The sequence below is a fragment of the Xyrauchen texanus genome, chromosome 27 (assembly GCF_025860055.1).
Source record: "Xyrauchen texanus isolate HMW12.3.18 chromosome 27, RBS_HiC_50CHRs, whole genome shotgun sequence".
NCBI classification, from domain to species: domain Eukaryota; kingdom Metazoa; phylum Chordata; class Actinopteri; order Cypriniformes; family Catostomidae; genus Xyrauchen; species Xyrauchen texanus.
Genome location: NC_068302.1, coordinates 24,292,962 through 24,308,477, shown reverse-complemented (window position 1 = coordinate 24,308,477; position 15,516 = coordinate 24,292,962). Strand labels below are relative to the sequence as shown.

Below are 15,516 nucleotides of genomic sequence, written 5' to 3'. Positions count from 1 at the left end.
ACCCCAAATGGTGCCTTGAGTATCTTTTCGTTTTTACAGAGTATAGAATTTAGAACATAGTCCACATTTTAATTGACAAAGTTTGTGTTTGATTATGGGATTTGAGGAAAATCTGTGTAATCATATGTGGGCAAGTATATGTGCATGTTAATATAGTGAGTGGGAAATTTGTGGAAAGGGCAACAACAACAAATCCAACAACAACTTAAAAAAAATATTTCGGGTTCAATACAAGTTAAGCTCAACAGCATTTGTGGAATAATGTTGATTACAACAAAAAATAATTTCAGCGTGTCCCTCCTTGTCTTGTAAAAATTTTTAAATCAAGGTTACAGTGAGGCACTTACAATGGAAGTGAATGGGGCCAAACCATAAACGTTAAAATACTCACTGTTTCAAAAGTATAGCCACAAGACGTTAACAATATTCCTGTAAACATGATTTCAGTGTGATAATATCACTTACAAACCTTGTCTGTGTAAAGTTATATCCAAGTTTACAACTTTGTTGCTATGACAACATATCGCTAAATATATAAATGTAGCCTAGTGCTGGAAACCCTAACGATGATTTAAACAACTTAACAGCTATAATAATACATTTGTTTTAACAGAAGAGTTTTTATAAGTGCTTTTATAAAATTACAAGCTTTGCATTTCTAAAATTATGAATTCATACAGAGATGATGGTCTTTAGCATTCACTATTATCAGTGTTTCCTACAGGAATGAGACTGTGGTGGTTGGACCTCAGACCATCTAAGGGGTCCCCCTGAAGAAAGATTTGTAAATGTATCATATTTTTTGCCAACGCCAGACTAGCTTGCTTGTTGTTAAGCTTAATGGAGTTACGTGGTTTAATTTTACAAGAGTGATAAACAATGCTTAGGGTAAACACTATCATTAACTCTGGCTGTCACCAATTAAGGCAGGTCAAAGAGGTGTTGATGCTGTCGAAGAGGGAGGTGCAGGGGCTCTTGCAGTTTTCGGGCATTACCAGTAGCGGTTTTAACCACTGGAGTAGTATGGGTTACCTTTATGCTGCATTTATGTGCTTTTTGGAGCTTCAAAATTCTGGTCACCAGTCACTTGCACTGTATGGACCTACAGGGCTGAGATATTCTTCTAAAAATCTTAATTTGTGTTCAGAAGAAGACAGAAAGTCATACACATCTGGGATGGCATAAGGGTGAGTAAATTATGAGAGAATTTTTATTTTTGAGTGAACTGTTCCTTTAAATTGATAGTTTGCCCAAAATTTTAAATTCTGTTATAATTTACTCACCTTCATATTGTTTCAAGCCTCTGTGACTTTCTTTATTTCATTGGACACAAAGGTAGATGTTAGGCAGAATGTTAGCCTCAGTCGTTATTCACATTAATTGCATAGTTTTTTCCATACAATGAAATTGAATGGTGACTTGCAAAGAGGGGACTGATACAATGTTTAACATTATTCCAGATCGTTCTGCAACAAGCAAAGTTTCAGCGCTTGATAAACGGCAATGTTTTTTCCCCTTCAGCTCTAATGTGCTGAGGGGCCCCCATGCCTTGTATGTTTATTGTTCATTACGAACGCTGCCTACAATGCTTACATAAAATACAGCCTCAGCATCAGAATATAAACCCCAGGTTAAAATAAATAAGACAGGAATATATTACTATATACAACAAATCCTCAAAGTAATAATAATAATAATAATAATAATAATAATAATAATAATATATCATATATTATTATGACAAACTGGACAACAGTATATAATTGTTGGGTTATAAAATTCATAAATAAAATCTGAATTCCAAAATGTTAATGGGTGAAGTAGGTTTTTCTTTAAAAAAAAAAAAAAATAGGTAAATATAGTTTTTTTTTAATCACTTATTGTGGAAAAACTGGAAAACATGCATTAATTATCTTTAACAAGATTTTTATTTCATTAAACATTTTGAATGTACTTGGCTACAATGGTTGATAGGATGAATTTTAAATTATGATTTAAAATACATTTTATGTCATTTTTTGAGCTACATTTTTTTAAATGGGGCCCCGGCTTGGTCAGTTGCTTGGGGGGAAAACCCGACCCTGGGCATTACAACACGATTTTAATTGAGAATTGATCATTTAAAAACTAAAATTAGACAAAGAAATAGAAAAAAAATGTCTTGCAAAAAGGGCATTTATCTAGTCAGAGGCCAACTGGCCAACTTGAGCACCACCTTGGGACTATCTGTGCATTGTTGTGTGTGCTCACAACAAGCAGTAACGAATCCAATCAGCGTGACTAAAACATTAAAATAGAAGTAGGGGGCGTGTCCGGTCTAGAGTGACCAACAAGGGATCAGGGGGAGGGATATACCAACAGAGCCCATCTTCCTCATGACCTCCGGAAAACGATGGACGTGCAGCTTCTTTCTAAATTTAGACACTTATTCGTCCCGATGCACTATGAGCTTCAAACTGCAGTTCTCATTTGTGTCCATAGTTTAGGCCCCATTCCATCGAAACGAAGTGGCAGACCCTTGTCGTAGCTCCGCAGGATCCATTGACATTACGCAGGGCAGCACGATCTGACAGCGGCGTGATCATCGCGCACCATTTCAGTTACGGCACCTTTCACGTTTACTGATTATAGACGACTTTGTAGTGAGAAACAGGCGTAATGGCGCAAGGTGAAAATAATAATTTCCTATCCATCCCTTTGCAAGACAGTCTTTTCACCACAGTGATGGTCGAGCGTTCAGGAGAAGAGAACAGCATTTCCCTATTGGGCGATGAAGATGAGGAAGAAACGGAGGAAGACGTCCGGTTTATACCAAGGTCCTCTCCCGTGCCCAGAAAGCGAGGAACTTCAATTGCCGATGAAACCGCGGAATACATGCGAATTCGTCTCGCGCTGCCCAGCAGAAGAGTGTCGTTTGTTGACAGCACTGGAGGTGAACTGGTTGATATCCGACTGTTTGTACCGTTTGATTCGGATGAAGAGGACGACTCAAGATGGAAGGAAGAGGAGGCGCGTTACCGAAAGACTCACCGTGAGCCCACTTACCGTGTGTCGCCAGAGTTCCAGGCACTCGCGGAAACGGAGCTCGTGCAGTCCGTCCACATAAACAAACTGGAGATGGAGCGCGTGACATCTGTGCCAGACGAGCCTCTGTCTTTCGAGGTTCTGATCCGTGTGCTTAACATTTCTTTTCATAAATCAGTCTATGTCCGGGCCACAATGGACGGATGGATCTCTCACTTTGATTATCCAGCCGAGTACGTCCAGGGCTCCAACGATGGTGAAACTGATCAATTTTCAGTGAAGCTGTCTTTCGCTTCACCATACCTATTCAACGGAGCGAGAATCGACTTCGTTGTGCGATATGAGACGTCAGACGGAGAGTTTTGGGCGAACAACTCTGGCAGGAATTATTCAGTAACTCTCATACAGTCATATGAAGACGACACAGACCCGTCCACAAAGGTGGACAATATTGACCTGAGAGGTATCCTGAAGCCTCCAAGGTACCGGTAAGTGGGCGTCTGTTGTTGACTAAGGGTTGGGCTCAAGTAATGTTGTTATATGTTTAGCCAGCAATCAATATTCTCTTTTATAGCAAAAATGGTTGGAGGATAAAGACATATAAGTAGCATCAAGTTTATGGGACAGAACTGTCGTAGAGCGAGGCTAACAGTAATATTTATGTAGGTTTACATCTTTCAAAATCTGGCATGGTTTGTTTTATGAAGCAGCATTCTTTAAAGGAATTATTTTTGTTCACACAAAAACGAAAATTCTCTTATAATTTACTCACCCTTTCTTCTGTAGAATGCAAATTATGTTTTTTTTAAGTATATCTCAGCTCTGTAGGTCCATACAATGCAAGTGAATGGTGACCAAAATTTGAAGCTCAAAAAAGCACATAAAGGCAACATAAACGTAATCCATAAGACTTCAGTGGTTTAATCCACATCTTCTGATAAACAATGGATCCAATCTGTTTTGGGTGAGAACAGACAAATATTGTAACATTTGCAGTCTCCTTAGCCATCATGATTCCAAAGCTATATAACACTTCCTAGCACCATCTAGCGCTCTGTGAATGCGTTAAGCACTAGGGAGTATAATAGAGCCTGAAATCATGATTGTGCCTGGAGTCTGGAATGGCATGGTGTGCAGTAAAACAGGGGTTACATTTTGGGCTGTTCTCCCCCAAAACCGATTGTATCACTTAAGAAGATATTGATTAAACCACTGGAGTAGTATGGGTTACCTTTATGCTGCATTTATGTGCTTTTTGGAGCTTCAGAGTTCTGGTCACCAGTGCACTGTATGGACCTACAGGGCTGAGATATTCTTCTAAAAATCTTAATTTGTGTTCAGAAGAAGAAATAAAGTCATACACATCTGGGATGGCATAAGGGTGAGTAAATGATGAGAGAATTTTTATTTTTGGGTGAACTGTTCCTTTAAATTGATAGTTTGCCCAAAATATAAAATTCTGTTATAATTTACTCACCTTCATATTGTTTCAAACCTCTGTGACTTTCTTTATTTCACTGGACACAAAAGTAGATGTTAGGCAGAATGTTAGCCTCAGTCGCTATTCACATTAATTGCATCTTTTTCCCGTACAATGAAATTGAATGTTGACTGAGACTAACATTAGACCTTACATCATCTTTTGTGTTCTACAGAAGAAAGTTTTTTGGGGTGAACTATTCCTCTAATGGGGTCTATATACACTCACCGGCCACTTTTTTAGGTACACCTGTACAACTAATTATGCATGTAATTATCTAATCAGCCAATCATGGGCCAGCAGTAAAATGTATAAAATCAAGCATATATGGGTCAGGATGTTTTTTGTTTTTCGCACCATTTTCTTTACACTCTAGACACAGTTGTGCATGAAAATCCCAGGAGATCAGCAGTTACAAAAATACTGAAACCAGCCTATCTGGCACCAACAATCATGTGGAATTTCAAATACACCTAACTTGCTTGTGCCTCTAGCATCTGTGTATTGTGTGAGCATTGGTGTTATAGAAACTCCTTACCCCCTCACCCTCTTTTGATGAATGGCAACCATTCAAGGGTGTGTGAGTAGGATGAAAATAGGACAGGTGTCACTTTCAGCTCTGGTGTACCGAGACCTTACCTCTGACCTTTCTAAAGGAGTTACTCAGTAAAGCCACAACATGTCAACAAAAGCAGACACAAACCCACACTGGTTTTCCTCCTTTTTCACATTCTGTCTGGGACTTGGACATAACTAAGCTTGGTAAAACAACAAAATGTCCAGATGAATGTTTGAAGAACAAAATGTGCTCCATAAATGGATGATAACCCCTTGTTTTCCATGCTAGACAGTTTAGTATCAAAGTCAATTTTGACTTGAAAAGGTGTATTTACACAGACTGTTTAATGCTGCTCAGTGGTGGCATTAATACATTCACACAGCAATTACAATTGCATAAATAATGTTATGAGATTAAGGTTTTAAATATAAAATTATGAATATACATTCACATAGCATTTTATTTGGAACATTATGGTCCTAATAAAGTGCCAGACTGGGTCTTCTGCTGTTGTAGTCCTTCCACCTCAATGTTCGACGTGTTGTGCATTCTGAGATGCTATTCACTGCACTGGAATCTTCTATCACCATGACAAATTCCTCGTATGTGTAAGCATACTTGGCAATAAAGCTCATTCTGATTCTGATGTGTGAAAATGATTTCCTGAACCACTCTTTCACAATTTGAGCCAGACGAATCTAGGCATTGTTGTCCTGAAATATGCCTGTGCTGTCCAGGAAGAAATAAATTATTGATGTGATAACCTGGTCATTCAGTACATTCAGGTAGGCAACTGAATTTTATTGCTGCATAATGTTGCTGAGCCTAGACCTGACCAATTGAAGCAACCCCAGATCATAACACTGCCTCCAGAGGCTTGTACAGTGGGTATGCATGACATGTGCATTGCTTCATGTGCTTCTCTTCTTACCCTGATGTGCCCATCGCTTTGGAATAGGATACATCTGGACTCATCAGACCACATGACATTTTCCCCATTGCTCCACAGTCCAATCTTTATGCTCCCTAGAAAATTGAAGTTGTTTTTTCTGATTAGCCTCACTAACAAGTGGCATTCTTGTGGCCACACAGCTGTTTAGTCCCAATCCTGTAAGTTCTCGTTGCATTGTGTTTGGAAATGCTCTTACTTTCACTATTACACATAACCGTGAGTTCTACTGTTTATTTTTTATGATGTGACTTCACCAAGCTTTTAAGTGATCTCCGATCACAATCATTCAAGATGATTTTCCGACCACATTTCTTCTGCGAAGCTGATGGTGCACCACTATCCTTCCAGGTTTTATTAATGGACAGTTCTTAACCCAATTCCAGTGATTTCAGCAATCTCCTTAGTTGTTTTCTTTGCTTGATGCAGGCGAATAATTCGCCTCTTCTGAAACACAGTAACATGACCACGGGATACGTCTTCTTTCATGATTGATTAAGAAATGAGAAGCTGCACACTGCATCAGTTAGGGTTAAAAGAATTGTTGCCAGCTGAAATCTATTTAATCACTGCAATAATGATCCAAGTATAGGCTCTTAAGTATCTGCTTATTTAAATCCAAACTGCGACTTTTCTCTTGACCAGGCAGTGATTTCCCTGCCTTCGGCCCGGCTCCAGCAATACCCCTGCCCTACATGAGACAGGCAGCTATAGAAGATGGATGGATGCTCTATCATGACAACAAAGTTTAAGGATGCTCTGATGCTGCATTTCATTTACACAGAACAAAAGCAGCATCAGAGCCACTTTTGATACTTGGGGTCTGAGGTGGATCAGAGCAGGTATAATTCATTCTGGCTTTTATGCGGCATTGTGTCTTTACACAGAATTTTGAGCAGGCACAGAGCAGCTTGAATTCAAGTGTGTAAAGACACCTTTAGTGAAGCAATGAAGTGAAGTCTTGTCATGGAACTCCTCTTTTGTTAGAAGATCTAAATCAAGCAACAAGCACGACATTTAGTCCCAAACAGACTTGCTGGCAATCTTGATCGCAATCTTTCCTCAAATGTCATATCTTGTTTCTATTTCATTGCTCAGATATGCTACAATAAGTAGAAGGTCACAGAACAGGATGTCATTCGAACTCTTATGTGCACAATATGCTCGGAATGTGTAGCGATTGGAATCCTTTTGGTGACCTCAACCAAACTAAACATTCACTCGATTAAATTGAAAAGTACCACTTGTGGTATGTAAACAAGTATGTACAAAAAAATGTAATATTCTCTCACATGGCTAGAGTATCTGATCACCATGCTTCCAGGACTGCTAATGTTCATATTTAGGCATGTGGGATATTTTAATATGTCCTATCCAATCATAAAATCTATCATGATGAAAGTGGAGTGTGGGCTAGACAGTCTTCACCCACAAAACAGACTTCCATTAAACAAGTCTTCAGATGTTACCATGGTAACAAATGCCACAGAGGTCACAGTTATTTTCCATTGAGTCAAGCAATTGTTTATACTCTTGACCAATGAGTTATTGACTTTTATACTTTTTCTTTATTTATATTTCACTTATTCTGTGTATATGCTTCTGAATAATAATTTGTATTATGTGTGTGTGTGTGTGTGTGTGTGTGTGTGTGTGTCTTCATTCTAGAACGGACATTGATTACGATGACACTTATGACATAGAAGATGGTATGTAATATGTAATTAGCTTCATGACATCATCCAGTATCTTATTTATGTCAGGATACAACAAACATATGCCAAATTAGTAATTTTATGCTTCAAATTACTCTGTGGTTTTGTTTTAGCACACATGAGCAGCACAGATTATGAATCAACGGAGGATCAGACCTCTTGTGCACAGCCAATTATTGTCCAGCCGGAGATCGACATTGAGGTGAGTGAGGTTTGTTTTATAACCACATGGGTTCTACTGGATTAACAGGTGTAAAAAAATCCACAGTGTGTCACAAAAATAGTTAACAAAGACAAAGGTTTAAACAAAGGTTCATTTTACCCTCCTTTCTCTAACCTTTAAAACATTTCCGTGACCTTAAAATGGGAGACACGGTTTTTGTGCGTAACGGCAACATGTTCTTCTTTTTTAGTTTTTTTGCTGTTGTTTCGGTATGTCTTTTGCCATTTTGTAAACTCATTAGCCTTTAGGTTGGTGTTTTCTAGGTCTTTGCAAGTGTTTTGAAGGATGATATAGTAGAGACCGGGGCTAGGTGTCACACTTTTGCTCCAATACATTTTTCTCTGGGCATTTTCTAGTCAATTTCTGTTTAGGCACATACCTTACAATCCTAGCTACAAAACACTATTGCACATTTCCACTCTTATTATATAATAGTTAGGCATGGTTTCACACTATATTGGGTAATTTGTCACAATGTCACTATAAATGGCTGTTCAGCAAAATCACTAAAGCAGTTATATAAAATAAAGGTTCACAAATAAAAACATTAAATGTCACAGCCAACAAATATGATGGGTTATAATAAATAAATAAATAAAATAAAAAAGATATATATCTATATAATATAAAACATCTTGACAACCCAGTTAAATCAACTTTCATTATATAGTTGACCCTTGACTGAATATAATTTTATAGATCTGAATAGATACTTAGCCTCTTTTAACACTCTCACAGTGAATCTTTGTATCTTGTTACTATCTGTGGTAGTAGGCATTTACTGTATTTATTTACCAGAGATGTCGTTTATATGTTTGTTCACTTTAATAAGTAACCTGATTCCATCAGCTCCAGTTTGTACTTATAATGATGACTCCTGTTTGTCACCATTGTAACCAGTGCACTGTTTTTTTATAGCCACCCAGGCTTAAGATAACTCAAGATGTAAAATTAAACTTTAACTCATTGATTGCCTATTGTTCATTTAACACTAAAATAAAACATTAATGCATAACTATAAATAAAACACTGATAATGACAGATATCCTCATACCTGTATACTCACAGAAGATTAAAATTCCCCCAGACATTTCACTGCCCAGATAACAACTAATTAGTGTCTATTTACAGTCTGTTGATTTGCGGCTGTTTCGAATAACTGAGTCTGGTATTTACAACAATAGCATTGCCATCTCTGTGTCTGGTTTGTGGTCAACATTTACGATAAAAGGAAAGACCTTTTATTATTTCTTTAGTCCAAGTCCAAGACTATTGAACCTTTTCAAAAAATATGTTGTTTAATTTTTTATGCTGAAATGTGTCAAACAAAACACTATTGTAATAAACAAGAATGGTTTAACCAATTCTCAATAGATCTCAGAAAAATATATAAAATGTATATTGACATTTTTATTCTCATTTGTCTACCTGAACAGCTCATAGAAGCTTCAGCAGCTACTTAGGTAATGTGCATGTGGCTTGTTAACCTTACGCTTGCTAATGTCACCCGTTCATCGTGTTGCATGCAACAAGCATCCTGTCATGACCCATAATACATTTGGATCAACCATGTAGTTGTTTATTTCCATACTTTGGTTTTAAAACAAAAGCAACATGCCTTAAATATTACATGTCAAAATTTAGTTGGTTTAGTTGTTTAACACATTCATATTGATTGTAGAATTGTTTAAGATAACTATATTCCTGATGTTTCCCACATTAGAAAAAAATCTTGTGGGAACATCTTGTTATGAGCATGCCATTAGACCATCTTGACAACTTGGCAAGCACCTGCTTGAGGGAATAAAAACTACCAAAAAAGCTCAGTGGTTGAAAAGTAATATATGTAAACAGAAATAAAACTACTACTTTGTTTTGTTATGTGATTTATTTATTTAGGTCTGTGTGCTGTATGTTCTGTGTAAATCTTGTCAGTTTCATTACATGTTTTACTTTGAGATATGCACAACTTCACACAGAGATAAACCGCATTCTCGTAGCATTTTCAGCACCACTTTTGTTTTATTCATTGTTTATTTAATCGTGTGTATTTCTCACAAACATTAAAAACTATTTGTGAAGGTTTTGTTTCTCTTAACCATATACTGTGAGACTTTCCATTTGAGTAACCTCACCTAACCCTTCCTGTTAAATTGCCAATGGGACTTGGCACAAACATCATGCCAACACAAATCACTGTCCCCACTGGTCACTTTGCATTTTAGGAAATTTAAATTTCTCTATTTTTAATTGGGAAACATCCTGTTAAAGGAACATTCCAGGTTTAATACAAGTTAAGATCAATCGACAGCATTTGTGGGATTATGTTGATTACCACTAAAATTATTTTTGACTTCCCCCTCCTTTTCTTAATAAAAAATAAATAAATAAATCTAGGTTACAGTGAGACACAATGGAAGTGAATGGGGCCAATATGTAAATATTAAAATACTCACCATTTCGAAGGTATAGCCATAAGACATAAACAATATGCATGTTAACATTATTTTATTATGATAAAATAACCTTTTCTGTGTAAAATTATAGACATTTTTATAACTTTGTTGCCATGACGATGTAATGAAAACAAACCCTAAAACAACTGTAAATATTATGATATAAATAATTTTACAGCTCAAATAATGCACTAGTTTAAACAGAAGAATTAATGTAAGTGCTTTTAGAATATTATAAGCTTCACATTTCTTTCTTTAAATCCTCAAAAATTGACCTCATTCACTTCCATTGTAAGTGCCTCACTGTAACAACTGTAACCTTTTTATTTATTTATTTATTTTTAAAGGTGGGACGAGTCGAAATTTGTTTTGTAGTAATCAGTATGCCACAAATGCTGTCGATTGAGTTTAACTTGTATTGAACACAGAATATTCCTTTAAATTTTAACCTAAAGAATTTATACCTATAAACATTATTTTACACCCAAAAAAATCATTTTAATCCAGTAGAAATAGCTTCTTAAAGTGGCAATTGCAGATTACCCCTTTTTACTGTGTAAAAACTTCTATTTATACTTATATCGGTGAATCATTGGAGCTCATAACCAGTGCTGGTGTAAGTTCTAAAATGTATTATCAAATGCATGTACTCTTGATTTTCAAACTAGTTAGTCAAGAAATGCCAATGTAAATGCACAATGCATTTCAGGTTTGTGCCATTCACCTTACACTATTTATTGGACAGTAAGTTCATATTCATAAATGCTCTGTGCCATAAAACAGAGCAGTGTTCCACATGTTTTATTGTTAGAAAGACTCAGGCCATGTCCACATTAATACTTTTCCTGTTGAAAACTGTTTTCTATTTCCTAACATCATCATTTTCCAAAGTATGCGGTACTAGAGAGAGTTTTCGAATGTCTTAGTTTTCGGTGGAGGAAAACGCCTTTCCAGAACGGATGAGAGGTGTAAACGTAGCAAAGTCAATGCATTGAGAGGAGTAAACGTAGCAAAGTCAATGTGTTTTTAAAAACGTATTAGTGTGGACATGACCTCAGAGACCAATGTTCCGAGATTGTAATTCCAAGCGTTTTATTATTATTATTATTATTTCATTTTCCTTTCTGTTGCAGACAGCTATAAATTTGTCCAAATCTCCACAGTCCATCAGGCATTCCTCAACAGCAGGATGTCATCCAGCCACTACAGATATTCTCTATGGAGAACCAATTCCGCTTTCATCCAATAATTCACCACAAGCAGAAGAGTCTGGAGCTACAGGCGAAGCCATTCAGCAGTTACCACTACCCGACCCCCAATCATATCCTAGTCAGCAGCTTTCTGAACCTCAAGATAAAGTCTATAATGTTGTCCCTACTATCCTTGTCCACCCCAATGATGAGAAAATTGAGTATGATTTTGAGGATTCTCTTAAGTCTAAACAATTCTCTCATCCACATAAAGATGATTTCCAGTGTGAGATTTCATCTCAAGTGCATTTTGAGTGCGACCAACCCTCATTGGCTAGGTTTTCAGATGCACCACACATCCAGGAAGAAGGTATAAACATTCTAAAGGAGGAGAAAGTTGTGGAGGAAATACAGTTAGAATTAGATGAGATGGAGACAGACATGCTGGAACAGCCAAGTCAGAAAATCGAGGATGAAAAGAAATGGTCTCTCTTTCAGATGTTGGAGGAAGCTGTGCAGCCTCATTGCTCAAAGAACCTTTACAATAAAAATGCAACCGATGACGTGGAACACCTTAATCTCACCGCGGATGCAGACAGTTTCTCTGAGGGCTTACAGCACCCTCTGGAGGAAGTAGATGTTCTATCCTTGGTCAGAGCCGAGACCACTGAGGCGGTTAATGTTCTGCTCACAATGCAAAGCACCAAGATGGGTGGTGAGGAAATGGCTGGTTTAGTGGCTTCCTGTCTTGCAGTCACCAGTTCAGGTCCCATAAGACAGGATAGAGAAACCCAAAACCAACCCACCTATCCACTCACAGGCAAATCTGAACATGAGCTGACCACCACACAACATCAGAAAAAGGAGGGATTTGTCCTGGAGCAGAGTGAGCTGACCTTAGTTTTGCCTGGGGACCCAAACTATGGTAAACAAGCCATTACCATGTCTACTACAGACCAGCAAACAACCCAAAAGGAAAAGTCAGGACTGGCCAGTGTTTCTGGAATGATATCTACAACCACTGATTTCACCTTCAATCTTCAACCTTCAGCTGTTCACACCTCAACAGAATATAATTTAACTTACGATAAGTCTTTCCAGGGTGATGAACTGTCTGCCGCTCCGTATCAAACATGTAAAGACTCAGAAACCCCCTTACCACTGCCAAGAGAAAGCACAAACATATGTGAAATTTCAAAGGATCAGACAGAAGTGACAATGGACAAGTCTTTTATTGCCTCTTTCACTTTCTTTAGTGCTGTTGTCTGCTTGTTTGCTGGGATTCAAGAGCCCAGCATTTTCCTGTTTGTTGGATTATTCTTATTGTCCCTATGTTTCTGATTTCTGCTGTTTTCCATATAGTTTCTCTTTTCTCCTCCGTCCCTTTCTCGTAAAAAGCCATAAGAATTTAAGTTCTTCCTTTCTTCCTTGTGCCTTGATGAATTCCAACAATTTAATGTTAACAGAGCTGGTGTCAAATTTGTGTAATTACATGCTTTTCCACCTTTGGGCTGAACGGTTCTCCTTGTGGAACCAAATCAAATCGGTTTCTTTTTCCACTGTGGTGCTGCAAAATCAGGATTAGAATGGACTGACTGGGCAAGTAACCAAATGGGAGTCGCCATGTCAGTACATACATTCCAACAGAACAGTTAACCGTTATGAATACGGTTAGAAATGCTAAGAAATTCTAGCCTGGGATGGTTTGCAATCAGTGGCGTCTCAGGCCCTTTATTTCTAGTAGGGCACAAACAATCACTTAACCCAACATGTCGTAGGTTGCGTTAACCGAAAATCATATAATTTACAGATTTTTGAAGCATTTACAGATAATTCCAAATGCTGTCCATAATTTTGACAGATAAAAAAGAAACAAGAACCTAGTGCATCAGTTTTGTCTTAAATCTTTCTCACACACACACACACACACACACACACACACACTCCCGCTGTCTGTGTGCCCTGTTTATTCCGATATTAAGATGCATGTTAACACATTATCACCATTTACACCTGGAAATATATGTCTCTTTTGACCGATTGTGTTCAGATTTCAAGGAGAGGGTCTCTTATTTCATGACTGCATACATCGTTCAATATGTCAGTGTGTAAATGCATGATAATAAAGCACAAAAATTATATTAACAAAAAGAAAGTGTGAAAAAGTTGATATGAGGCACACTGAAAAAGGTCCTGTGCATGTGTGTATATGTATTAACCGGAAAAGTTACAATTAACTTGTTTAAGTGCAGCGGTTGATAAACAGGTACAACTGTCACCCTAGAACTCCTTTGTTTCAACAGGCAAAACATATATCATAAAGGCATATCCACTTTCATTTACAGTATATGCCATTATAATTTATGCTATACAGTCCTGAATGTAGATCTAGTACTTATAAAATGAAAACAAGTGTGGCGAATAAAAATAGATTATGACAGAAATTTAAAACTCAGTCCGTCAGAGTGACGGATAGAGATTTTTTGTAACGCAACCTCTGAACATGAGGCCATGCAAAAAACACCACTAAAGCAGCAGATCTCCATCAAAAAGCTCAAATGACTGTGAAAGCAAACCAGATATAGGCAAATCGTAAAGGCTGTGTATGTTATCTCACTAACTTGATTGATCATCATTGCAAACTAATCAAAACGAAAGAACTTAATAATTATAGAATTTCTTAAAAGAATATCTACTGTTGTCTTGTATAATAATTGGAAATATATATATATATATATATGCCATGCATTTTGCACAGCAGCACCACATCTGGTGGGGCACAGCTCCACCTACCCCTAGAGACACCACTGTTTGTAATCGAACGGCTCTTAACCGTGCTCAGGTTAAAATGCTACTGGAACCGTTACTCGCCGTGCTGAGAACCATTCAGCCCAATGGTTTTCTTGTGTATCCTCTAGACTCCAGCCAAATTTACAGTGGTTTATATAAAATAATAGTATGAGCAAGCAATGTGTGTTCTAGCTGTATGACTTAACTATATATAATCATTGGAAATATGGCTCAACTTGACTACATTTATTCACAATAACCAAAATATTTGTCAATGTGTTTGAAGTTCTAGATAGGGCTAACCATACTGGCCCTAAAATCTAAAAACCTTTGGTTCATTTCTATACACACTCCAGTAGTTCACGTGTAGCTTAATGATGAGCATATGTGGGTTTTATGTTTGAAATGTAGAGACTGACAGTGAGTTTAGCGAGCTAAGGAATTTTGGAAAGTTAAAAACTAAGGGTTTCCCTTAGTTTACCACTTTGTGACAAATTTTTAATCTCTGTAGACATTGGGTTTGTATATGGATTCACTAAACTGCTCTGTAAAAATGGGTGTGTGATATTGTATGTGATCTTTGTTTAATTTAGACTTTTAGACTGTAAACCTAAAATCACACGTCCTTATTTTTTTTAATTGGTTAAACTTGTAGATTATTCAACAATAACATGGGTTTAAGAAATATTTGAGCCAAATATCTACTATCTTTTTCTAAGAGCTGTATCTTCTACAGTGTCTCAAAGCTGAAGTTTGCACATCAGAGAGACCTTTTGCAGTGCACTGTTAAAGCGTGCCAAAGCATGATTTCACCCCAAAAGGTCATGCATTGCTCTGAAGTCCTAGCATTGAGTTACAGGGTGACTGCACCATTGTAAGCAGAGAAAACGCAACTCCTCAAAGAATATGTTGAGCCTTGGTTCCTTTTTTCCAGACCTTGATATAAACTGTATTGAGACACTCACTTTATTATTGAATTAATGTATGGATAGATTACCAAAACAAGCAAAGCTGTGGACAGATTCAGTGCCTAATAAACAAAGCATGTTAACTTAATATCAAATAACCCTCCACTTTTTTAGCACTACAGTTGTAAAGTAGAAATAAAATTCCATTAGCTTGATCACTTT

At 37.2% G+C, this 15,516-nt stretch overlaps 1 protein-coding gene across 2 annotated transcripts; it reads left to right on the top strand.

Annotated features, from left to right (window-relative positions):
- The first annotated feature begins 1,961 nt into the window (after window positions 1–1,961).
- si:ch211-167b20.8 (uncharacterized) lies at window positions 1,962–15,500 on the top strand. Of its 2 annotated transcripts, none has more exons than XM_052095134.1 (4): window positions 1,962–3,512; window positions 7,681–7,721; window positions 7,841–7,929; window positions 11,570–15,500. In XM_052095134.1, exons 1-4 carry the CDS (start codon window positions 2,659–2,661, stop codon window positions 12,935–12,937), a joined length of 2,352 nt encoding a protein of 783 aa, XP_051951094.1. In that variant the 5' UTR covers window positions 1,962–2,658; the 3' UTR covers window positions 12,938–15,500. The 2 variants fall into 2 exon arrangements, with proteins under 2 accessions (XP_051951094.1, XP_051951092.1); XM_052095132.1 differs by having other exon boundaries at window positions 11,540–15,500.
- Window positions 15,501–15,516: the final 16 nt, after the last annotated feature.

Bases quoted from the DNA above. Each gene is read 5' to 3' on its own strand.
- si:ch211-167b20.8 (XM_052095132.1), top strand. From the start codon at position 2,659: ATGGCGCAAGGTGAAAATAATAATTTCCTATCCATCCCTTTGCAAGAC. The intron at 3,513-7,680 runs GTAAGTGGGCGT...TCTTCATTCTAG, and splicing joins CTGAAGCCTCCAAGGTACCG to AACGGACATTGATTACGATG. The intron at 7,930-11,539 runs GTGAGTGAGGTT...TTTCTGTTGCAG, and splicing joins AGCCGGAGATCGACATTGAG to ACAGCTATAAATTTGTCCAA.